Below are 23,713 nucleotides of genomic sequence, written 5' to 3' on the forward strand. Positions count from 1 at the left end.
AAAGAAGAGCTTTTAATGTTCTACTGAGAATAATCTGGGATTATTACTTTACTTATTATATTAATATAACTAGTATATACAGTAACCACATACGCAGTAACTATTACTAACACATAAGTATATACAATAACTACATACTAACACATAAGTATATACAGTAACCACATACACAGTAACTATTACTAACACATAAGTATATACATATTACACATAACTATTACTAAAATATATACATATTACATATAACTATGACTTACCTTGTGAAGACATGAATAAACAGTCTATGAACTAAAGCATTATTGCAGTCTAAATGTAATTATGTGATGGATTTATTGATCGATCACAATTCATTTAAAAGTCTGATTTGAAAGATATGAAACCTTTAGATTTATGGACTGTGGTCAAATTTATATTTGGACAAAATAAACATGAATTCACTCATTCATAGACAATAAAGGAACCAGATATTAGTACTATTGTTATAATCATAAATGATGATACTTTACACACTGATGAAAAACCACTGACTGCAGCCTTGTTCATATTACGCTGCTGCTGATTCTGCACAGAAAAGAAAAGCTGTTGAAATGTTCATCACTCAAAGTTAAAAAGCCAGACTGGAGAAGACAGAGCAGCTGTTTGCTGCTCATCTGTTGACACAAATAAAAAATACTGAATATGATGGAGATTAATGGAATATCATGAAACAAAGCACGTCACATGACGCAAACTCATGTGAGATGATGAATCACCATGTTCATACGAATATTATTATTACACTAAATGACTTCACAGCTATGAAAAGAAATACATTGTTAATATTAAACAGTTTGTGGAGTTCAAACAGGATCAATAAGTTTATTAACTTTGCTCCACTTCAATGATCAATTTTCAACCACCTGAGATCATGTCAGTCTGTCATCAGAGCATCTACTGTAACCATGGCAACAGTGTTTATATCACACAGTAACTGCACGAATCACCACCGCCGCTGGAGTCTCCACAGACAACCAAATAAAGGACATGAACCTCCTCTATTATCTACATATATCTGAGTTTATTCATACGAGCCAAAATGAGCGACTTGTTCATTGAATCTGAATGTACCTGAGCCACACCTGACCGAAGGTAAATACAGGAGTCGTTCGATACCATGTCGAATCCCCAATTTAATAAAATATAGTTGCAAGCAAAATACACTGATAATTCAGCCGATTTGGGTTAAGAGTGAGCAAAGTCATCTTTGTGTAACTGTGACTCCACGTCTGAGAAGATTAGAGCTGCAGAAACCTGCAGAAACCTTCAAGTCCAACTTTTTATTGGTTGTATATTCACACATCTGCTCTCGTTTGTCACAGGTAAAAGCTGCTATGTTGCATTTCCAATCATACAAAAAAGAAAAACATCAACCCAAAGTGGAATGGCTACATAAAGGAGCAATACATGAGTTTTTCTTGCACTTATCAGAGACAATGTTTAGTACATGAGCATCATCTAAGGAGGTTAGGATAATCACTCTATTTAAGCTTTGAAAAACAAATGTGCTTAAAAAGGATCTACTAACCACAGAAAAGAACCCCCCAAACAAGAATAATAAAAAAACATTCAAACAGTTTTAAATCTTTAAGTGGCTGTGACTCACGTCAGCGAGGTCCTGCGCACAGGAACTAACATTTATGTTTAGGTACAAACTGAGAGGAATGAAAAACTCTTCAGCACAAAGAAAAAAACACAAGTCAATCAAAGCCACTTAAAGTCACATGTTCTGAAAAAAAAAAACAACACACACTTTTCAGGTCACGATTAAGTCTTTGCTGTGATACAGGATTAAAAATCAAAATATTAAATTACAAGAGTGATGTTTGTTTCGCTGAACAATAAAAATGTCCGTGATTCTAAACGCAAAGAATTAAAATGAAGACATGGTCGAGGGTTTGAGTTTTCAGGTCCATCACCAGTCCATCACCGGTCCATCATGCTGAGGATCATCTCGGGGGTCAGATCTCCATTGGGCGGAGCCTCTGACAGTTGCACCACCTCTGCACTTCCTGCTTCCTGGGACAGCTCCTCCATCTCAATGGTGGACTTCTCTCCACCGATCACCACCTCCTCCACTGCGCCCTCAGCGTCGTCCTCCTGGTCATCTTGTTCACCTCCCACTTCCTTCTTTACGATGATGTCATCGACCTCTCCGGTGGCTTCATCCTCGACGCGGATGATGGCGGCAGCGACAGCTGCTGAGAAAGTGTCAGGTCAGGACTGTGAAGATGACGATGATGATGATGATGATAATAATTCTCAACACGTTCTCAACATTTGCATTTTGATTGACGCCGTGACAAGTTCACCTGCTGACTGTTGTATATTTTCCTCTAAATGGAAAAATCATTTTACAATGACGGACACAAAGTGGATGTTGGAGAAGAGACAATGATCTCCTCAAAGTCTTACCGGCTGGTTTGTTCTTGGGAGGTCGTCCACGTTTCCTCTTGACTGGAGGCTCCACAGGTGCTGGGATGGGGACGACAGGTGGCGCCTGTTCCACATACATCTCAGTCAACAGCTCTTCTTCCTCGTCCTCCTCGTCCTCCTCGTCTTCTTCCTCCTCGTCCACATCACCCTCTACATTTGAAAGAGGACACGTGAACTCCGTGAAATCAGCTTACCTTTGAAAAATCTTTTACACCACCATAACACTTTAGTAAAGAATGAAAGATCAGGATTCATGAGTGAAAACCACTCCTCACATTTACAAAAACATTTCCTGCTGAATATTTAGTGCAGAATTTGAAGCTCATTTTTTAAAATCATTGAAGCCTTTTGAAAACATTTTGAAGCTTAATGACGACCACACAAACTAAACAGTGAATAAAACAAAACCAACACCAAGTGTGCTGATGCATTTACTGTGTGTGACACGCGACAGTTAAAGACGCCGCTTTAGTGAACACTTGATCTGATTTATCCGCGTGATTCCAACCAGCACCTGTGTCGTCGTCGTCGTCGTCATCGTCAGCCCTGGTCTGCATCTTCCTCTTCCTGCCACGACGACCTTTTTTGGGCGTTGGAGTTCCATTTTCTTCCCCACCACTTTCACCTGTGCAGTTATCAGCATGACGCAGCATCGTGTTCTGTGGAGCACAAACACAACTTTGATGAGTGAGTGACGCACACGAGAAGAACCAGCTGACAGCTCTGAGCTCAGTCTTACCCTGCGGGTAAACGTCTTGTTGCACTTGCTGCAGGCAAAGGCCGTGGGGATGTAGTGAGGGTCATGGTAGCGTTTGAAGTGCATGTCCAGAAGCTGCTTCTGCCGGAACGTTTTCTCACACTGGCTGCAGGCAAACGGCTTCTCGCCTGTGTGTGTACGCTTGTGCATGATCATATGGCGTTCCTGTCAGACAACAGATAAATGAAGCCGTTACTAAATGATAATAACGTTTGCAACATCCTCAGAATACAACAACACACCTGTCTGCAGCAGTAGTCGCAGTGTTCACACTTGAAGCGTTTCTCATTCTTGTGAGTCTTCTGATGTTGAATGAGCGCGTAACGCTCGTGAAACACTGCGTCGCAGTAACGACATTTCTTCCCCGTCTCAATAAAAGAGTGCTGCTTTCGTAAATGAACACCTACGACAGAGACGGCAAAGACGTGAACATTAGTCACACTAATGCGAAGAATATGGATTCTTGTCATTCTTGTCTTACTAGAGTCTGTAGAGGGAGCTGCATGAGCACGATGAATGTACGGAGCGGTGCACCGACATTACCGCACACGTACCAGAGGAGATTTATGAACGCACAGAACTAAATCATGCTGGACTTACCGAGGTCACTCTTGCGAGCGATGACAGTATCACAGTGTGGGCAGTGGAACTTCGCCACGTTCTCCGTGTGTTTCTGCAGAATGTGCATCTTCATGGTGCCGCTCTGTGTGAATCGGGCGTGGCAGATGTAGCACTCATACGGCTTCTCACCTACAACGGCGATCAGAAAATATACAGTACTGAGCTTTTTTTACGCAATGCTATCATGACCATACAGTACAATTACTTCTCAAACATGTAGAAAGTACAAAATAACGTTTTAAAATAACGTCAGACTGAACCTCCATCACATGTGACACCAAGCGTGAGTCTAGAAAGACGTTACCAACACACAGATGAACATGCCTCAGCACAACGATCCATTACATTACATTACATTACATTACACGTCATTTAGCAGATCCAGTGAATAAACGGGCTTATTGTCGTTTTCTCTGAGCGACGGCGTTTTGACCTAAAGACATGACCTAACCTGAATGTGTCCTCATGTGTCTCTTTAGCTTGTAAGTGTCTCTGCTGGCATAACTGCAAAGACTGCACTGGAATGGTCGCTCCCCAGTATGAGAACGGATGTGTCTCTTCAACTTGCTCACCTGGTAAGAGAAAAACAGAAAGATTAGCGAGGGAGACGCAGGGATGCACTGGTTCGTAGGTCGGTGCAAATGACTTACCTCCACACTGCAATAATCACACATGGAGCACTTGAAGGGCTTCTCGTGTGTGTGCTTGTAACGACGATGACGCACCAACTCACCGCTGGTCACAAAGGCCATGTCACAGTCTGTGCATTTATGTGGCCGAGTGCCTAAAAATGTTGGAAAATATGAATTAAAGTAAAAACAGTGACTGCGGTTATTCATGTTTAATGATAAGTGCATCAGAGTCTAAAGTGAAAGGTAATAATTACCCGTGTGAGTGTTCAGGTGGTTTCTCAGCAGGGTGACGGTTCTGAAGGCCCTTCCACACAGGTGACATTTATGGGGCCTCTCGTCTGTGTGGCTCTTCATGTGTCGGTCCAGGTTGGAGCGTCTTGGACAGGTGTAGCTGCACAGTTCACATTGGAAGGTCTTCTTTACACCTGGGCACAAAAACAGGACAAAACCAGTTTAAAACTCTGGAGAGGTACATCTTTACAAGTGTAACAACTAACCTTCTAAAATCAAATTAAATTCATTAAAATCAAACCTTTTTTCTTGATCTTGGTGGGCTTCGGTGGCTTCATGTTGCCCACGACCTTCTCAGCATTAACCTCTGACAGCAGCCCTTCCTGCTGCTCTTCTTCAAAGTCGTACACGGAAACATCCATGTCGCGATCGCCCTCTGCATAGCGCAGGCGGCTCTTCTTTCCTTTCTTTCCTTTCCGGATAGCGGTGATGGGCTGAAAATCTGGGTCCTTGGACCACTCTGGGTCTTCTTCCTGAGCCACAGGTGGTTCTACGTCTACTGCCTCCTCCATCTCCTCCTCTTCTACTGTGTGAAGCTCCTGATGGGCTGCTCCAAGCTCCTCCTGCTCTACAGTCTCCACTTCACCATTAGCACCCACTTTCACCACCTGAAGACAGAACATCAAAAGGTCCTCTTTTGAACACACTTTTCACTACATGACAAAAAAGGAAAACTCTTGCTGAACGCAGTCTACATGTTCTCACCTGGAAGCCTTCAGGCAGGGGAAGAGTGTGACAGATCACTGGCTCTGAGTCCTTGTTAGCAGCTGAGGCGTCGACGTAGGTGGCCTGGAGCCCCTCTACAGTCGTCGTGGTGACTGGTACCTGAACCAGTTGAAGCTGACCAAGGCCTAATGCTGCACCAGCCTGCTCCTCCATATTCACCACCTACAAAAGAACAGGTTAATCCTTTCAGTTTGAGCAACTGGCAATCATATTTCACAACATTACAGCCACACACACACACACACACTAATATTTCTGAATCTGTACCAACCTGGAGCGTGATGATCTGTCCCTCGTCTCCACTGGTAACCGTCATTGTGCCACCTCCCTCCAACACCTCGGTCTTCATTTGCAGTAAAGTCGGGTCAAGAGCGTCCATTACCATCATCTCCATGTTACCAGCCACCTCCCCCTGTTGAGTTATGGTTGTCAGGGCATCTCCATCCTCTGACAGCACCTTTCCATCCGAGGTCAGGACAGCAGTCTGAGGGGTATCCATGGAAACAACCTCGCCCTCCATGGCAACGGGCCAAATTACCTAATAAAAACAGACAAATATTGAACAAAGAGGTGAGCAAGGCCTATGGTGGTAGAATTAGGGACATTATATTTTAACTAATGCTCTATCAACATCAGTCAATACTAAAATGTACCATTTGGATTGGATTCTGTAACACATTGCCAAAAACTTTCCAATGCACCGTGTTAGTATTCTAATGTCCAAATAGAAGCAGTAATAATTAAGGTTTGCAAACATCACACACCTGCGGTGTCAACAGAGAAGAGAAAAACAGAGCAACAATCCACTTCTAAATGACCTAGACTGAGGTTGCCCATCATGGTCTTCTATCAACACAAAAACTACAGCAACACAATACTTCACTGTGGGCCATTTATTAGTTTCATGTGTATTTGCCTCCTCTGGCAACATTGTTGATTTCAAACTGGCTGAAACTCCCATTTCTGATGTTAAATGCACTTGGTGACTAAAAGCGTGATCTCCCACACAACATACTTATAGTATACCAAAGAGGAAATAGTGCAACTTAACCAGAGGTATCATATAAACATTTGTCACGTACTGTTAATTAATATTTCCATTTGATGCCACTTTGTACTTGTATTGAACCGAATATATAAAAATAAATAATCGACTCCAACAAGTAAATGTCAACGTGTCAAAATGCACCGTCATTCATCAATATATAAAATGACTTCTCACATAACACAAACGGTCTGTGACAAACCTTTTGTTAAATAAACAATGAACTAATAATTGAAACAGTTGTTATTTCTGTTAACGTTCTAATTGATACCAATGTCGGACAATTGTAATGTCAGAAATGTACATGTATGGTTTCATAAATGTTTATCCTTGTGCTAGTTTGGTTTGGCCAATAACTCGGGTTAAACTTTTAACAGGACATTATCACACTGTCTGGGTCCATGTTGGCACAAAGACATTACACTTTAAACTCTAGTGTGTGTTGATTTTACAGAAGCCATGACACAGGCGTCGCAAATGTCTACAGCGTGGATCGGCCTAACATCGTTAGTTTAAGTTCACACTCCTGCAACTCCTCAAGTGCAGCCGCTCCAATGAGCATAGAAACCGAGTTAACGTACTCATTACTTTTAAGATGTGCAATCCCATAATGTTCAGCAACGAGGCCAACTTTGAACAACTGATGTGTTCCTTCGATATCGACTGGGTTAACTCTGCTTATATCAGAAATGATATGCAGTCGATCGATCACTCGGCGCCTCTACAACTTCTTCATCCATAAAAACATGTTAGGTTTAACCCGAGTATTTCACGCAGTCTGAATGCTCGTGTGTAGTAAACTGGACTAAACTACTTGACTCGTGATAGTTGGTTAACTCGGCAGGCGCGACTGAGTGAAAACAGGAAACAAAGAGCACGATAAGATGGACGTCAGGCCCCAACTAACTTTAAACAGATACATGTGTAATCCAACCATCCCTGAGCAAATATCACCCCATAACTGCCGCAAAACGCCGACATTATCGACTGGGACGTGCAGTTGCAGTTTATAGATGAATTTAGTGCATTTTGGATAACGATAGAGGGAGACAAACACCCCCCGCCAACCGCCTGGCCGGTAAGCCCTACCGTGACACCTAGAGGCCGGCGACGGCTCCTACAAAAACGTTTCCGTGTTAGGGGACAAACAAGCGACTTTACTTACGACTGGCGACTTCTTTCCCCCGTGATATTAGCTCGGTGTCCCGCTGCAGCAGTCCGCCTCGTCGGTCCCGCTCTTCTCGTTGGTGGTGCGCGGCGGGCGAATATTTTTCTCCCGCTCCCGCAAGAGTGGGCCTAACACAAAATGGCGGTCAGTAAGAGCTGACGCGGCTGCGCGAACTGAGCGCTCGAGGGACTGTAGGGGCGTGGTGGAGGGAGTGAAGGGGCGTGGTGGAGCCGAGCTGAGGAGAAGAGGAGCAGAGCCAGGATCAGCGCGCCACATTTGAATTCACCAGGGGGCGTGGAAACATGGCGGACCGAGGAACAACAACGAAGCAACGGAAAGATTCCATTTTAGATTTATGATTCTACTCAGTCACACTCTCAGTCACACTCTCAGTTATACACAGTTGTACTCACAGTTGTACACAGTTATACTCACAGTTGTACACAGTTGTACACAGTTGTACACAGTTGTACTCAGTTATACTCACAGTTATACACAGTTATACTCACAGGTATACACAGTTATACTCACAGTTATTCTCACAATTATACACAGTTATGCACACAGTTATACTCACAGTTATAAACAAAGTTATACTTGCAGTTATACTCACAGTTATTCTCACAATTATACACAGTTATGCACTCAGTTATACTCACAGTTATAAACAAAGTTATACTTGCAGTTATACTCACAGTTATTCTCACAATTATACACAGTTATGCACACAGTTATACTCACAGTTATACTCACAGTTATAAACAAAGTTATACTTGCAGTTATACACACAGTTATTCTCACAATTATACAGTTATACTCACAGTTATACACAGTTATACTCACAGTTATTCTCACAATTATACACAGTTATACTCACAGTTATACACAGTTATTCTCACAATTATACACAGTTATGCACACAGTTATACTCACAGTTATAAACAAAGTTATACTTGCAGTTATACACACAGTTATTCTCACAATTATACACAGTTATACTCACAGTTATACTCACAGTTATTCTCACAATTATACACAGTTATACACACAGTTATACTCACAGTTATTGTCACAATTATACACAGTTATACACACAGTTATACTCACAGTTGTACACAGTTATACTCACAGTTGTACACAACCAAGCAGTTTAAAAATGAAATGAGACTTTACTTTCAAACACTGACCAAACCAAAAGCATGCTACTCTATGAATATTTAAAAACCTTTATCCATTTTAAACGTTCATTATCCTCCCTGTTTGTCCTTTGAATTGTTTTTCAGGACTTGTTTAATTATATATAATGAAATATATTAATAAGAGGTGAAAAAATACAGGTAAATTAGTTCCATTAGAAATGAGTTACATTACAGAAAGAAAGCAGTTCATAAAACAAACCACAGGAGGGCAGACACACACACGCGGATATTACATTCATTTCATTGGAGACTCCAAACATTTGCTCCTTAGTTTCTGACTTGATCCAAACCAAAACCACTGATCCAAACATCAGCCTTTTCCCGTGTGGTTTCTCACAGCTGTGACTCATCCTGAACAGCTGATGTCATATCATCATCTCATATGTAAGAGGAAAAAGTTATTTCTGTATTGAACAGCTAAGAAAAGAAAGAGTTGGTCATATTTCCCTCAAATATTTATAAACCTTATATAAAGACATCATCTCATTGATATTTCTTTCAAAATAAAATACACTTACAGTCACAGTAATACACTGGTATTGGGTGTACATACATATACTATATATATAGTATATATACATATTATACATACTATAAGTATATATATATATATATATATATATATATATATATATATACATATATATATATAGTACATGTATGGCATGTTGAATGGTTGCTTTGTTTCATTGCAGCAACTGCTGCTGTTGTTTGTAACTAATTGATAATTACCTGAGGCAAATGATTCTGAGAAAGAGTGAAACATAATATGTCCTGCACAAGATTTCCAGAAGGAGTCAGGAGATTAATTAAGATCCTCAGACGCTGGTGCTTGTGGGTGTGTGATTGTTTTTCAGTAAGACTTACAACTCATTATCGAGGTGTCCACCCATCCTTAAGGGCTCACACCGTTTTTGTTTTTTGTGTGTGTGTGTGTGTGTGCATTTAAAGAACGTACCAGGACAAATTGACACTGCACATTTTCTGCATATGAAATAAAAGATTAATTCATTACATAAACACGAGAGCCTTTTGTTTATGTGAGTCTGTCCACTGAAGATGATCCATGTGTTAACTGTTAGCATCTGTATGAGGAAACATAGATGAAACAAACACCCTCCTCTTATTTTATCTTTCTCTCATGGTTTTCCTCTCAGAGGGGAGGGAGCAGAGAAAGGCGAGGCTCTGTTGTCACATCTGTCAGTCTAGCCTGGCCCCTCCCACCTCTGTGGGGGCATTACATACTGCTGCTGCTTGAGCTCTTAGCAACGGTGCTCAGCAACAGAACCACGGCAACAGAGCTCCACGGTAACAGCGTGCCGAGTCTCCCCAATGGAGCTGCCATTGGGCGGACCAGCGCTCAGGCACTACACCCAGAGCAGACCCAGACCTCATCGACAGAAACTCAACTACCGTCCCAGCAGACCACAGGTACTCAGACAGGTTTTTGTTCAAATGGATTGTAAAGAGATGAAGGGGTGGAACAGTAAGAGAGAGAGAGGGAGAGAGGGAGAGATGTAACAGAAGGGAGAGGCAGGGGGAAGGGAAGGGTGGAGGGGGAGTTGTGTAAAAGACGCCTGGTCTCAGCTTGAAAAAGGCAAAGCTTTTGGACCAAACACCGGCAGTTTGAAGAATCCACACTTGGTATTTTGTGTGTTTGGATGTCTTCTCTTTCCTCCACTGACAAAAGCTTGTGGCATCTGTTCATTTTCAAAGATCATCTCCATTTTCCACTGAGCTGATGTTGTTGTAGACACAAATGGCCAGGGAGACCAAATCCGAGCGATTCCCCTGACAGCGGGTCATGTAACGATGACTTGTGCTGAGTGTGTGCTCTGCATCAGCCTCCTGGCTTTGATCGTGGGCTCAGATGTTAACATGATCAGGCTGATGCAACGGTGAAATCACGATCTGGACAGATGTAAGGACATTACTGAGCAACTGAACCCCAGGAGGCGGGGCTGTACATGACACCTGCAGAGGTGTGTGATGTGAAGTTTGTGTGATCTTCACTATTAAATATGTGTGTGTGTGTGTGTGTGGTTATCAGGAGACCATCATTGAGAGTGAGAATGAAGTCCTTGAGCTCATGGGGCGAGTGGATGAGGGAGTAGAAGAGTTCTTCACTAAGAGAGTCCTGCCTACAGATGTTCTGTGAGTACCACAGCTCCACCACAGCCACACACACACTTCATATGTAGGTCATGTCCATGAGTTTATACATGTTTCTTTATGTAGGAAGAAAGAAGATGAAGAATCGATCAAAGTTCATGAAGTGTCTCCAGCCAGCTCCATCCCTCTACCACCACCAACAAAAACATTCAGGAGGAAGCTCGGTGATTTCTTCACGCTCAGAAAGAGACGAGGTTTGAAATCAGAAACGAGCCACGAGGGCCGGCCCAAAAAGGCCTCCATCGCCGACTTCATACGCCCGCTCAGGGAGGTCGCGAGAGCTGAGAAAGAGAAAGAGAAGGACAGAGTGAAGGAACATGACAAGGAAAATGAAAAGGACAAAGGTCCCAGTGCTGGAGAGTCAGCTGTTCAGGAGACACCTCCACTCAGAGGCGAGGCGGTGCCTCCACGCCGAGCTCTCAGAGAGGGGAAGTCCCAGTCTCTCATTCTGCTGTCTGGATCAGCAGCAACAGGAACTCCTAATGCCAGGAACACTGCAAAGGTCAGTGTGAGCAGAGTTTATGGAACACACACACACACACACGCATTCATTCATTACTCTGCTTTTACTGATTTCAGAAACAGTTTGAAGGCCAGCACAGCTTTGAACAGAAGCTCCATCTGATGCTTCAACGCATCGGAGTCTCCAAACCACCACCAGAAGAAACTCCGGTGTGTGTGTGTGTGTGTGTGTGTGTACTGCTGCTGCAGTCACATGACAAAAGTGTTAAAGACGTCTTTTATTCTTGTAGAATCAGGAGGGAGAAATGAAAAAGGCAGAGTCTGAAGGTTTGAATCATTTCCTTTACAGCACTTAGACAAAAATGAAATCTGTTCACATCATTTTCATCATGTCATGACCTCTTCATCATTCTAATAGAAAAACAGTCAATGTTGAGATCAGTGTGTTATCTCTGTGCCACAGGCACCATCATTGACAGTAAACCTGAGGCGTCTGCTTCTTTCTCTAAACCTCGAACAATGTCTGCGTCCTCAGGTAAAAAGCATGCAAACATCACACCTTCTCATTTACATGTGCAGTCATCACTAACTACATGTTTGCACGTTTTCTTTTAGACACGAGGCATCAAATTCGACCAAGTGTGTCGGCTCACGAGTCAGCTGGAAAACCTGCTCTGCCTCCAAAGCCAGTGATCAAACCCGGTCCGGTCCTCACGACATCGTCAGCATCAGGCCACAACACACACAGTCCAACCACCATCATCACCTCTGCTGTACTGACCAGCTCTGATTCAGACCCTGACTCAACTCCTGCTGCAGCTGCCGCACACACACATGTCACAGAGGCCGACAGCAAGGCCTCTGACGGTCGTTCACCAACAACACAACAGCTGACTGCTGCCGTCCCAGCAACACCGGCAACGACAACACAACAGCTGACTGCTGCCGTCCCAGCAACACCGACAACGCCAACAGCTGAGCCGTCCCAGCAACACCACAACGACAACACAACAGCTGACTGCTGCAGTCCAGCAGACAACGACAACACAACAGCTGACTGCTGCCGTCCAGCAACACAGACAACGACAACAGACAACAACAACAGCTGACTGCTGCCTGTCCCAGCACAGCTGACCGACAGCGACAACACAACAGCTGACTGCTGCCGTCCCAGCAACACAGACAACGACAACGACAACACAACAGCTGACTGCTGCCGTCCCAGCAACACCGGCACAACAGCTGACTGCTGAACTGCGCCCCAGCAACACAACCGACGCCCAGCAAACACAACGACAACACAACAGCTGACTGCTGCCGTCCCAGCAACACCGACAACGACAACACCGACAGGCCTCAACACAGCCACTGAGCCTCCTGACACTTCAGACCCTCACAGCCTCCCGGTCACTTTAACACTAACTACACCTCGCATTACCATGGAAACGGTTTCTGCTGTCACCAGTGAAAGTTCACCTTCCACAATATTACCAAATCTGTCAACTGAATCCACTTTGGCACAGATTAATGTTGTTCTCCCGTCTGATTCTACCCCTGCTGCTGCTGCTGCTGCTGATGCTGCTGCTGCTACTGAAGCTGTTGCTGGTGCTGAATCTGCTGAAGTTGCTGCTGCTGGAGGTGACACAAATATTGCTGTTGTCACCACAGCTGTTTGGCCCACCACTAGCACATCAGATATGCCCTCAGGCTCGGTCATCACTACAGATGCACTCAGTGAAACTTGTGATGATTCCTCTGTGGTCACCTCCACTAGCTCCGTGACTTTAGTTTCTGAAACGACATCTTCATCTACCTTAAGTGAAACCATTAAAGCCACAGTTTCACCTGATGCCACCTCTTCAACCCCAATATCTGCCGCTCCTCCTCCCACCAGCAGCAGCAGCAGCAGCAGCAGCAGCAGCAGCAGCTCCACTAGAAGCCCAACAGCCACTGATTGCATGAACACTATCTCAGCTCCCAACATGACTCAGCCAGACACTGATATTTCTGTTCCCTCCACTTGTTCTGGTCTAACAAAGCCCACAAATGATCCCTCTGATCACCTGAGCAGTCCAGCACACTCTACCGTCAGCCCAGGTGAAAATAATGTTGTCCTGACCAGATCTGACCAAACATCCAGTGTGGATCCAACGGAGCAGGGTAAGGGTATGTGTCACATGCAGTGTTCCTCTGACTGTGTACGTTGATGTGCTTCAAGAGTTCAGGAGTTTGTGCTTTTTCTCGTCTCCTGACAGCAGAAGACGAGCCTGACGTGGAACAGAAGCAGCAAACGGAGGTGGATGAAAGTCGAGGAGTTGTTAATGATGGAAAACCAACGCTAACTAAGAGTGACGACACCAGAGGAGAGTGTGACACTGATGAGAGAGCAGAGGAGGGTCAAAGGTCACTCAGCCACAAGTAATTTCACAAATCGCTAAATACGGGACCAACTACTGTGACGGAGCAGGAGAGGCCACAGTACAGCCGAGGATCCACGGTGTGATGTCATCAACATATCCAGCAGTGTCTTTGTATGATCATGTACCATAAGACGAGTACTGTGCTAAACCACACCATGTTTACATTATATAGATGATAAGTGATATAGATATGACTATTAAATGGAATAATTAATTGATTGAGTGATTCACGTGTGATGCAAATGTTTGTTGTTTTAACAGAAAATCTAAACTTAAGGTGCTACAACGCTTTCAAGAGGGAGCGTGAACAAAGTGTGAAGGTATCTGGGTCAAGATGTAAGAACTGTTTATAACAGTAGAACAGTTTTTGTTCAACTGAACCCTGACATGGAAATAAATATGGAATATTAAACATTTTAACAACTAAAATATAAAGAAATAAATAAACAATAACTAAATAGTAAAGTGTGGTGTTGTGTGTTATTGGTGCTGCCGTCAGCTGATAACATGTGGACCAACGTCTTCACATTTTCATCAACTATATGAAATAAAACAAAGTTTTAAAATGTACATTTTTACTGTGAAGATGAAATCCTTACATTTCAGGAGCTCAGACTGCTGCTGTTCAATAAACCAGCAGGTGTCGCTGTCGAGAAAACATTGACCGGAAGAGCGAAGCTCACCCGGAAAAGGAGGAGAGGGAAACGACGGGGACGGGATTGTTGTGCACCGTTCTCAGACATTTTCAAATTTCTCGCTTGTTCATCGACATTTCACCGATTTCCGAAGCCGCCGCCAGCGCCTGTTTCCCGGAGGATTCGTTGTGCTCGTCGCGCTCTCGGTGAACGATGTCCGTGGTTCCTCCCAGTCGCTCGGCCGCGGGGTGGCCGCGCGGTGGTGCCGTTCAGTTTGGGAACAAATACATCAGCGGGCCCGCTAAACCGCTCACACTGGAGAGGCCCATCAACCTGTGAGTCCACCAGCACCTGCCGCACACACCCGCATACAACGAGCCGGTAGTTACCGCGCAGCGTCGACCGACGCCGAAGGGGCTCGGTTCGCTGTGTCTGAGTGAAAGAGTGAAATTGACCGGAACTCACATTTACGTTGAGATTTGTGATCGTGGCTCACACATGTTTAGACGAAGGAAAGACAAATGTGGATATAAAACATTTAGATGAGTCATGAATTCATTTGGTTTGTCTGGCAGCGTCTGACAATAGAATCATTTGTTTACTCAACATAAAGTCTGCCCACTTTCACGGTGTTAGAAACCTCACTTGTTCCCCCTGTGGCCAAAATGTGTTGGCAGTTTATTTAGTCATTTTACAGATGTGTGTTTTTCCAGATATCCTCTCACCAACTACACATTTGGGACCAAAGAGCCTCTGTATGAGAAGGACAGTTCAGTGGCGGCTCGTTTCCAGAGGATGCGGGAAGAGTTTGATAAAATGGGAATGCGGAGGACAGTGGAAGGCGTCCTCATTGTCCATGAACACAGACTGCCTCACGTGCTGCTGCTGCAGCTCGGCACCACTTTCTTTAAACTGTGAGTTGACAGCAGATAAAAGGCTCCTGGTTTTAACGCCCCACAGTTGTCTGACGTGTGTTTGCTCTGTGCAGGCCTGGTGGAGAACTGAATCCTGCAGAGGACGAGGTGGAGGGTCTGAAACGCCTGATGGCTGAGGTAACTACAGCACACCACAGTGTTTCTGTGTTGACTGAGCTCTTTAAACATTTGTTAAAACATTTGTTAAAACATTTGTTAAAACATTTGTTGGAACTTTAGATTCTTGGGCGACAGGACGGGGTGAAGCAGGACTGGGTGATCGACGACTGTATTGGTAACTGGTGGCGCCCCAACTTTGAGCCTCCACAGGTTTGTAGACCACAAAGAGAACTTACTTAATAAACTTCCATATCGTGATCAGAGCTGAAGTCGCCGGCTTTCATTGGTTACCTGTGAAGATAAAGATAATGGACGGAAATGACTGACAGTAGAAAACAGACACAGATGTGACTTGTCTTGTGTTTGCAGTATCCGTACATTCCAGCTCACATCACCAAACCAAAGGAGCACAAGAAACTGTTTCTGGTGCAGCTGCAAGAAAAAGGTTATTACGACGTCATTCTCTAAATGGTTTCATTCAAACGTTAACACCAGTAAAGTTACTTACTGTTTCTTTTCTCTCCAGCGCTGTTTGCTGTTCCCAAGAACTATAAACTGGTTGCGGCTCCGTTGTTCGAACTGTACGACAACGCTCCTGGATATGGACCCATCATCTCCAGTCTACCCCAGCTACTGAGCAGGTCCGCTTTGCTTTGTTGTTATTATTGTTATATATGATGCTACGTATAAAAGATCATTATTAGCCAGTGAAGTTTGGTGGAGACATTTATATCTGACTCCTGTGCTCATGCATAAGTAGCTGAAATTGAAATATTGATATTTTCTTACTCTTTTCTGTCAGTGAAAGCACATGGCTGTTTGTCTGTCTCACACTCTTTAACAGTCCGTCCTTTCATGACAGTGAGAGGAAATGAACGAAGAACACAACGAGTGCCTAACGTGTAACTAAAGAGTGTAAATGTCTTTTCACAGGTTCAACTTCATCTACAACTAACGTGCTGAAGCAGAGTGTGTGTGGCTGTCTCTGTCTGTGTGGCTGTCTCTGTCTGTGTGGCTGTCTCTGTGAGTGTGGCTGTCTCTGTGAGTGCAGCCCATGACAAACAGAGGTCAAAGAGTCTTCTCTGGCTCGACGTTCACAGAGGAAAAGCTTGTCGTCAGATTTACGGACGTCCTGAGCGCTGTTTATACTGTTAGAAGAAAATGAAAGTATCATGTACGTTTCTCTGTTGTTGTTGTTTTTGTAAGAAACAGCTGTTTTTCGGTATCTGAGTCCACAATCTGATTTTATGTTGTTTCACAGGAAGTCTGTGTTTGATTAAACAAACTACAAACATTGAGTTTCCTGTCGTTTTAACCTGTAACGATGCCATTTTGTTTTTTTAAATAAATCAATCTTTCAGTGTGTCAAAGAGTGATTGACTGATTGCTTTACTTACTAAGTCATTTTATATGAGTGGCTCAGTGGTTAAGACCGGTACCCTGTGTGCGACCACATCGTTCGTGGCTGATTGTACCCAATTCCATCGTGAGTCGCTTTGGATAAAAGCGTCTGCTAAATGACATGTAATGTAATGTGATGTACATCTTTAACTTTATCTTATTAAGATTTAACTTGATTTCAGTTGACACTAACTGTTCAACATTTCGTCAACATGATTCTCGATTATTTTTGGATGCGTGCTGTATTTCAGTCACATAAGCCTTGGTAGTTCTGTGATAGAGTCACTTCCTGCAGTGTGCTCAGATCCATCACAGTCTGTCGAGACTGAAAAGTGAAGCTAAAGTTCACACCGCGTCCTGATTGTGACGCGTCACTGAAATGAAGTGGGGGTGAAAAGGCTTTTGTAAAAGAGACATTTCACAAGCGTTAAGACTTAAGATCATGTGTCTAATGTAGTTTTATTAAAGAGTGTTTGTAGCCTGTACGATTTATCCATTGTTTCTATAAACTGTGCACATGGAGGAGGTCGGAGAGATAATGTGGAGCAAATGAATGGAGAGACTTTTAGCAGAGGAGGAGAAGCTTGAAGATGATCTGGAATTTACGGATTTGATGCGAGTTGAGTCCATGACACCGAGGTTGAGAACCTCTGTCTTCAGGCTGTTTAGTTGGAGCAGGATAGAAACCAACCAAGATTTGATTTCCTGTAAACAATGTAATGATTTGTGCCTTTTTAAAAGTAAATGACTAGAACTGAACGTCAGTGTGCAGTGATCCTGTACATTTTCCATTTCCTCAAAGAAATCTAATCACTTTCCATCACAATCACATATTTGTCCTCCATGAGTGCAATAATTATAGTTTAAAGTTAACCAAAAGTAACCAAATAACCAAAACCTTTCACACCAACTACATCAACCTCAGCAGTATTATACACAGACTGTATGTGATTATGGGATGGATGTTCATTTGTCCTCATACATTTTTAAAATGGCATCTTCTGTTGGGGTTTGTTTACACAACACTATTTGCATAAAAGACTCATAACTACAACAAACTAACACTAAAATCTAAACTAAAATAAAAAACTACTAAAAACGAGCAAACCTGCTCTAAAAATTGAATTGAACTAATTTTAAAGACTAAAACTATTCTAACCTTGCATGGATGAGTGCAGCTTTAATGACCTCAAATAGAGCTGAAACAATGACTCGCTTAATTGATCACTAAATTGATCGTCAACTATTTTGATGACCGATGTATCGTTTTGAAGGTTTATTCATGATTAAAACAAGATTTTCCTAATTCCTATTCTTAAATGTGAACATTTTCTTCATTTCTTTGCTCCATAGAAACAAAGACATCATTCGATGACAAAAACAAGACATTTGAGAACATCATTTCCAGGTTTGATCAACATGTTGAATGTTTTATGGACCAAACGATTACTTTCATCATGAAAATAAAAGAATCGTTAGTTGCAGCTCTAATCTCAATTCTCAGCTAAACTGTTAGCTTCGCCTGTCAGTTTGTACTCAGGGCGCTACCGATCAGCGCAACGTCATCTTCCTGCGACGTCCGTGTTTCGCTGCCTCGCGCACGCGTCTGCGTGGTTTGAATGTTGTTAAAAACGCTTGAAACGCGTTTTCTCTCGGTTTTTGACGGCAGTTTAAAACCACAATGGCGTCGAAGCGAAACCAAGACGAGAGCAGCAACGCGAACACGAAGAAAAAACACAAGCGGAGCGAAGAGAGAGCACAACTTAGCTCTGTGGTGGATGACGAGCAGGTGAAGAAGCGCGTGAAGGAGGCGTGGAGCCGCAAGAGCAGCTGCATTCTGGGTAAGGAGGGGCGTGGTCAACAATCAAACTCACAAACAAGAGTCGCTGCAGAAACAGAACAACTTCTATAAAGTGATTAAACACAAGTAAACAAGTACATTTCTAAATGTCGATCTGTGAATGTAGCAGTTTGACTGCGAGGACATAAGTCCAGCTAGAACCTTTGAACAGGTTTTGTTAAACTTGTGCAGGGGATCTGGAGTTGGACTCTCAACCTTTCCCTCACTGCGTCATCAAGAACTTTCTGGGCAGCGAGGCCTTCGTAGAAAACCTGCAGCGAGAACTTCTGGGGCTCAACTTCCATGAGAAATCAAATGATCTTTACAAATTTAAACAGGCAATTATCAAACCAGACTTCTAATAATAATAATAATAATAATAATAATAATAACAGCAGTGTTGCTAAGGGTTTGTGTATTTATGGTCTCTGTTGTGTTGGTCCAGTCAGACGACCTGAAGACGAGGACAGAGCCACACATCGCAGGACTCAGGTGAGATGTTTGTCTTTTTTGTATTTTTGATTTCTTTGTACCGCTGCTACGATGACCCAGTTTCCCCTCGGGGACAAATCAAGTTTTCTCTCGATCTATCTTCAATGTTACGTCCTGGACCTTCAATGTTTTTAGGGTCCACCGTCGTCAGTGTTCACAGTTCTTCTTAAAAGCCTCAACAATGGCTGCATTCCATTTCCCTGAGTCAGAACAAGGACATGTTCACTGCTGTGATTACTGAGATATTTAGTGGAATGCAGCCATTGTTGAAGTTATTCTTCACACCTGTGAGTCTGCAGTGAGGTCGGTCGGTCATATCGATCGTTTCTTTTTTAAACCGCGTCGCAGAATCAGGTCTCGCTCACTGAAGGCATCAGTTTATAATCTGAATAAACATGTTTATGAGAACATTATGATAGAATAATTCTGACATCATGTGACGTCTGTCTCTTAATGAGGTGATGAACATGAAATGATTTCCACAGCGGAGACAGACAGACAGACGGACAGAATGGAGGAGATTTCACCTCTGTTATGATCATGGATGAATCAGTGATAATTTATGGTCACAGCAAAATGTCAAAGTGTGCTTTGAGGCAGTGGAGCAGTGTTTGTGCCTCTGTTTTCAGGACGGCTCTGTTCGGACCGTTCCGCTCCTGGCTTGGTGAAGTGTTGGGGGTGGAGCTGGAACCCACGGTGGATATTTCCTGTGCCAAATATGAATACACAGGTGACTTTTTAATGCTCCCTGTGAGGAATAAACATCTGTGTTGACTGGTGAGCTCATTATTGTGTCGCCCACACAGATGTTCTGTTGTGTCATGACGATGAATTGGAGGGAAGACGCGTTGCTTTCATTCTCTATCTGGTGCCTCAGTGGCAGAGCAGCGATGGAGGAAACCTGGACCTTTTTACAACAGATGGTGACTCTGCTGCTTTATGTTAAAGTCTGTTTCTCTATAAAATCAGTCAAACATCTATTTTCCTCCTCAGATCATTTCCAGCCACAGACAATAGTGAAGTCCATCGTGCCCTCGTGGAACACACTCGCCCTCTTTGAGGTTTCTCCAGTGTCCTTTCACCAGGTAACAATGACATCACTTCACCTGTAACCCATGAATGTGTCCACGTCATGTTAGAGATACATGTATGAGGGATTATTACTTTATACTGTAAGAGCAAAAATATTGAAATACATTAACATTCATTTCACATTGATGCCTTTTTGTCAGTGATAATACAGTGTTAAACATGTTATAACATAATAATACAATAAACATGTTATAGTAATACAGTAAACATGTTATAACATAATAATACAACATAATAATAATAATACAGTAAATATGTTATGCTATAATAATAATACAGTAAACATGTTATAATATAATAATACAATAAACATGTTATAATATAATACAGTAAACATGTTATAATATAATAATAATAATACAGTTAATATGTTATGTTATAATAATAATACAGTAAACATGTTATAATATAATAATACAATAAACATGTTGTAATATAATACAGTAAACATGTTATAATATAATAATACAACATGTTATGTTATAATAATACAGTAAACATGTTATAAGGTAAACGTGACATGTAATAATAATACAGTAAACATGTTATAACATAATAATAATAATACAGTTAATATGTTATGTTATAATAATAATACAGTCAACATGTTATAATATAATAATACAATAAACATGTTATAATATAATACAGTAAACATGTTATAATATAATAATACAACATGTTATGTTATAATAATACAGTAAACATGTTATAATATAATAATACAGTAAACATGTTATAATAATACAGTAAACATGTTATAAGGTAAACGTGACATGTTATAATAATACAGTAAACATGTTATAATAATACAGTAAACATGTTATAAGGTAAACGTGACATGTAATAATACAGTAAACATGTTATTATATAATAATACAGTAAACATGGTATAATAAGGTAAACATGATATGTTATAATACAGTAAACATGTTATGTTATAATACAGTAAACATGTTATAAGGTAAACGTGACATGTAATAATAATACAGTAAACATGTTATAATAATACAGTAAACGTGTTATTATATAATAATACAGTAAACATGGTATAATAAGGTAAACATGATAGGTTATAATACAGTAAACATGTTATAATACAATAATACAGATATAACAAATGATATTTGTGTTGTTGTTGTTGTTGTCCAGGTGTCAGAGGTTTTGTCACAGGACAGATGTCGTCTGTCTCTGAGCGGCTGGTTTCATGGAGCGTCACTGGAGCGTCCTCCTCGACACCTGGAGCTCCCCGTCCTGAGGAGCCCACATTTACCAAGAGACGTGAGTTTGTTTGTTGTTGTGTGTGATTTCACCCTCACTGACGTCAGCAGGTAACAGGAAGTGTCCTCCTCTGCTGCTCGTGTTGACAGGAGACTCTGCTGCTGGAGTGGATCAATCCACTTTACCTGGACGTTTCCTATCAAGAGCAGATTCAGCAGGAGTTTGAGGACAGCTCTGAAATTCAGCTCAAAGACTTCCTCAGGGTAAAGAGCGCGTGTTCGCTTCATTTCTCCACAGGTTCTTGAGATAAATGATGTGTTTGTCTTCAGGAGGACAGGTTCAGAGAAGTGGACGAAGCTCTGAGACTCTCTCACATTCAGTGGACTAGGAGAGGTCCACCCAACAAAAGGTGACAGTTCACAGATGATTTGTAACACCATCTAAACACTGATGTCCTGCTCCCTCTGTCCTCATCTAAACACTGATGTCCTGCTCCTTGTGTCCTCATCTAAACACTGATGTCCTGCTCCCTCTGTCCTCATCTAAACACTGATGTCCTGCTCCTTGTGTCCTCATCTAAACACTGATGTCCTGCTCCTTCTGTCAGATGTTATGAAGCAGCTTCTCTGGACGCACTGCCTCACTGTGTCTCCTCCTGCCTGGAGCTGCTGCGCTCAGAAGCTTTCTTCCTCTTACTCTCCAACTTCACTGGCCTTCGACTCCACTTCCTGTGTCCTGCTGATGATGATGATGATGATGATGATGATGATGAGGATGAGGAGGAGGAGAAGAAAGAAGAGAAGGATGACGATGAAGAAGATGCAGGAGATGGAGAAGCCACAGGATCTGCAACTGAGGCCCAGAGCACAGACAAAGGTGTGTGTGTGTGTGTGTGTGTGTGTAGGTGTTGTTGACCTGCGTGTGTGTGTGTGTGGTGTTGTTGACCTGTGTGTAGGTGTTGTTGACCTGTGTGTGTGTGTGTAGGTGTTGTTGACCTGTGTGTGTGTGTGTGTGTGTGTGTGTGTGTGTAGGTGTTGTTGACCTGTGTGTGTGTGTGTAGGTGTTGTTGACCCTGTGTGTGTGTGTGTGTGTGTGTGTGTAGGTGTTGTTGACCTGTGTGTGTGTGTGTGTGTGTGTGTGTGTGTGTGTGTGTGTGTGTGTGTGTGTGTGTGTGTGTGTGTGTGTGTGTGTAGGTGTTGTTGACCTGTGTGTGTAGGTGTTGTTGACCTGTGTGTGTGTGTGTGTGTGTGTGTGTGTGTTTTGTGCAGAGCTCAGTTCACCTCTATGTTGTGGTGAGTTGCGTCGATGGTCTCATGGCAGCTACACTCTGTTACATGATGCAGAAGCAGCTCGTGCAGAGTTTGCTCTGGATCTGCTTTTACCTTTTGGCTGTGCAGGTAAGTGTGCACACACACACACACACACACACACACACACACACACACACACACAGTGTCAGTGTTGTGAGTGTGTTGTGTTCACAGACTGGCAGTCAGAGTTTGGAGGCTTCACGTGTTATGTTGCTAATGAGGAGGATGAAGAGGTGAGTGTGAAGTCATGCAGTCATACCTGTGTCATCGTCGTCATCTTCATCTTCTTCTTCTTCATCTTCTTCACAGCTTCTGACCATGTCTCCAGAGGATAACTCCCTGGCCCTCGTGTACAGAGACAAAGAGACGCTGAAGTTTGTCAAGCATGTCAACCACAGAAGTTTGAGCTGCAGATACTTTCATGACTTTTCTTTTGTTTACTTTGAATAAACACAAACATTTGTCCAACATGTGGCTTTATTTACGTTCTTTCTTTACACTTTAAATATAAATATCACACACATCATTCACTACACCTTCATTTTGCTCTTTTCATACATGAACACACACATCACTGCCACACAATCACCACTGCAACACAATCACCACTGCCACTCAATCACCACTGCCACACAATCACCACTGCAACACAATCATACTGCCACACAATCATCACTGCCACACAATGCAACACAATCACCACTGCACAATCACCACTGCAAC

General features: G+C 42.6%; 5 protein-coding genes and 1 long non-coding RNA gene across 9 annotated transcripts; 4 read left to right on the plus strand and 2 right to left on the minus strand.

The window, feature by feature from the left end:
* Window positions 1–1,035: 1,035 nt before the first annotated feature.
* LOC122772452 (transcriptional repressor CTCF-like) lies at window positions 1,036–7,873 on the minus strand. The gene is made up of 13 exons (XM_044030520.1): window positions 7,710–7,873; window positions 5,771–6,037; window positions 5,479–5,661; window positions 5,015–5,381; window positions 4,737–4,907; window positions 4,501–4,634; window positions 4,302–4,422; window positions 3,830–3,979; window positions 3,472–3,632; window positions 3,212–3,394; window positions 2,981–3,131; window positions 2,452–2,622; window positions 1,036–2,234 (listed from the first exon to the last, which is right to left on the minus strand). Exons 2-13 carry the CDS (start codon window positions 6,017–6,019, stop codon window positions 1,963–1,965), a joined length of 2,313 nt encoding a protein of 770 aa, XP_043886455.1. The 5' UTR covers window positions 6,020–6,037; window positions 7,710–7,873; the 3' UTR covers window positions 1,036–1,962.
* Window positions 7,874–10,148: 2,275 nt separating this feature from the next.
* Window positions 10,149–12,679, plus strand: LOC122772596 (capping protein, Arp2/3 and myosin-I linker protein 2-like). The gene is made up of 8 exons (XM_044030777.1): window positions 10,149–10,342; window positions 10,962–11,065; window positions 11,150–11,585; window positions 11,663–11,755; window positions 11,836–11,872; window positions 12,009–12,080; window positions 12,161–12,512; window positions 12,580–12,679. The coding sequence occupies exons 1-8, from the start codon at window positions 10,244–10,246 to the stop codon at window positions 12,677–12,679; spliced, it is 1,293 nt and encodes a 430-aa protein (XP_043886712.1). The 5' UTR covers window positions 10,149–10,243.
* Window positions 12,680–12,834: 155 nt separating this feature from the next.
* On the plus strand, window positions 12,835–14,183 carry LOC122772449 (putative protein TPRXL). Of its 4 annotated transcripts, none has more exons than XM_044030514.1 (2): window positions 12,835–13,711; window positions 13,801–14,183. In XM_044030514.1, the coding sequence occupies exons 1-2, from the start codon at window positions 12,985–12,987 to the stop codon at window positions 13,965–13,967; spliced, it is 894 nt and encodes a 297-aa protein (XP_043886449.1). In that variant the 5' UTR covers window positions 12,835–12,984; the 3' UTR covers window positions 13,968–14,183. The 4 variants fall into 4 exon arrangements, with proteins under 4 accessions (XP_043886449.1, XP_043886450.1, XP_043886451.1 ...); XM_044030515.1 differs by having other exon boundaries at window positions 13,804–14,183; XM_044030516.1 differs by having other exon boundaries at window positions 12,835–13,705.
* A 457-nt stretch (window positions 14,184–14,640) lies between these two features.
* nudt21 (nudix hydrolase 21) lies at window positions 14,641–16,999 on the plus strand. The gene is made up of 7 exons (XM_044030519.1): window positions 14,641–14,935; window positions 15,314–15,514; window positions 15,589–15,652; window positions 15,755–15,844; window positions 16,004–16,079; window positions 16,161–16,275; window positions 16,568–16,999. Exons 1-7 carry the CDS (start codon window positions 14,814–14,816, stop codon window positions 16,587–16,589), a joined length of 690 nt encoding a protein of 229 aa, XP_043886454.1. The 5' UTR covers window positions 14,641–14,813; the 3' UTR covers window positions 16,590–16,999.
* Window positions 15,125–16,207, minus strand: LOC122772451. The gene is made up of 2 exons (XR_006360780.1): window positions 16,143–16,207; window positions 15,125–15,925 (listed from the first exon to the last, which is right to left on the minus strand). It is a non-coding gene; the product is annotated as an uncharacterized LOC122772451 (long non-coding RNA).
* Window positions 17,000–18,579: 1,580 nt separating the features above from the next.
* On the plus strand, window positions 18,580–23,458 carry ogfod1 (2-oxoglutarate and iron-dependent oxygenase domain containing 1). The gene is made up of 13 exons (XM_044029452.1): window positions 18,580–18,876; window positions 19,068–19,213; window positions 19,321–19,367; window positions 19,997–20,097; window positions 20,174–20,290; window positions 20,361–20,452; window positions 21,612–21,740; window positions 21,830–21,943; window positions 22,010–22,089; window positions 22,288–22,556; window positions 22,949–23,077; window positions 23,165–23,223; window positions 23,300–23,458. Exons 1-13 carry the CDS (start codon window positions 18,717–18,719, stop codon window positions 23,438–23,440), a joined length of 1,584 nt encoding a protein of 527 aa, XP_043885387.1. The 5' UTR covers window positions 18,580–18,716; the 3' UTR covers window positions 23,441–23,458.
* Window positions 23,459–23,713: the final 255 nt, after the last annotated feature.

The sequence above is a fragment of the Solea senegalensis genome, linkage group LG7 (assembly GCF_019176455.1).
Source record: "Solea senegalensis isolate Sse05_10M linkage group LG7, IFAPA_SoseM_1, whole genome shotgun sequence".
Taxonomy (NCBI): Eukaryota; Metazoa; Chordata; class Actinopteri; order Pleuronectiformes; family Soleidae; genus Solea; species Solea senegalensis.

Coding starts and splice junctions, on each gene's coding strand:
- LOC122772452 (XM_044030520.1), bottom strand. CDS start 6,019: ATGGAGGGCGAGGTTGTTTCCATGGATACCCCTCAGACTGCTGTCCTG. Junction 5,662..5,770: donor GACAGATCATCACGCTCCAG/GTTGGTACAGAT, acceptor GTTCTTTTGTAG/GTGGTGAATATGGAGGAGCA. Junction 3,132..3,211: donor ACAAGACGTTTACCCGCAGG/GTAAGACTGAGC, acceptor TGTGCTCCACAG/AACACGATGCTGCGTCATGC.
- LOC122772596 (XM_044030777.1), top strand. CDS start 10,244: ATGGAGCTGCCATTGGGCGGACCAGCGCTCAGGCACTACACCCAGAGC. Junction 11,066..11,149: donor GTCCTGCCTACAGATGTTCT/GTGAGTACCACA, acceptor TTCTTTATGTAG/GAAGAAAGAAGATGAAGAAT. Junction 11,873..12,008: donor GAAAAAGGCAGAGTCTGAAG/GTTTGAATCATT, acceptor TCTGTGCCACAG/GCACCATCATTGACAGTAAA.
- LOC122772449 (XM_044030514.1), top strand. CDS start 12,985: ATGGAAACGGTTTCTGCTGTCACCAGTGAAAGTTCACCTTCCACAATA. Junction 13,712..13,800: donor TCCAACGGAGCAGGGTAAGG/GTATGTGTCACA, acceptor GTCTCCTGACAG/CAGAAGACGAGCCTGACGTG.
- nudt21 (XM_044030519.1), top strand. CDS start 14,814: ATGTCCGTGGTTCCTCCCAGTCGCTCGGCCGCGGGGTGGCCGCGCGGT. Junction 15,515..15,588: donor GGCACCACTTTCTTTAAACT/GTGAGTTGACAG, acceptor TGCTCTGTGCAG/GCCTGGTGGAGAACTGAATC. Junction 15,653..15,754: donor TGAAACGCCTGATGGCTGAG/GTAACTACAGCA, acceptor TTGGAACTTTAG/ATTCTTGGGCGACAGGACGG.
- ogfod1 (XM_044029452.1), top strand. CDS start 18,717: ATGGCGTCGAAGCGAAACCAAGACGAGAGCAGCAACGCGAACACGAAG. Junction 20,098..20,173: donor TGCCAAATATGAATACACAG/GTGACTTTTTAA, acceptor TCGCCCACACAG/ATGTTCTGTTGTGTCATGAC. Junction 21,741..21,829: donor GCCCACATTTACCAAGAGAC/GTGAGTTTGTTT, acceptor TCGTGTTGACAG/GAGACTCTGCTGCTGGAGTG.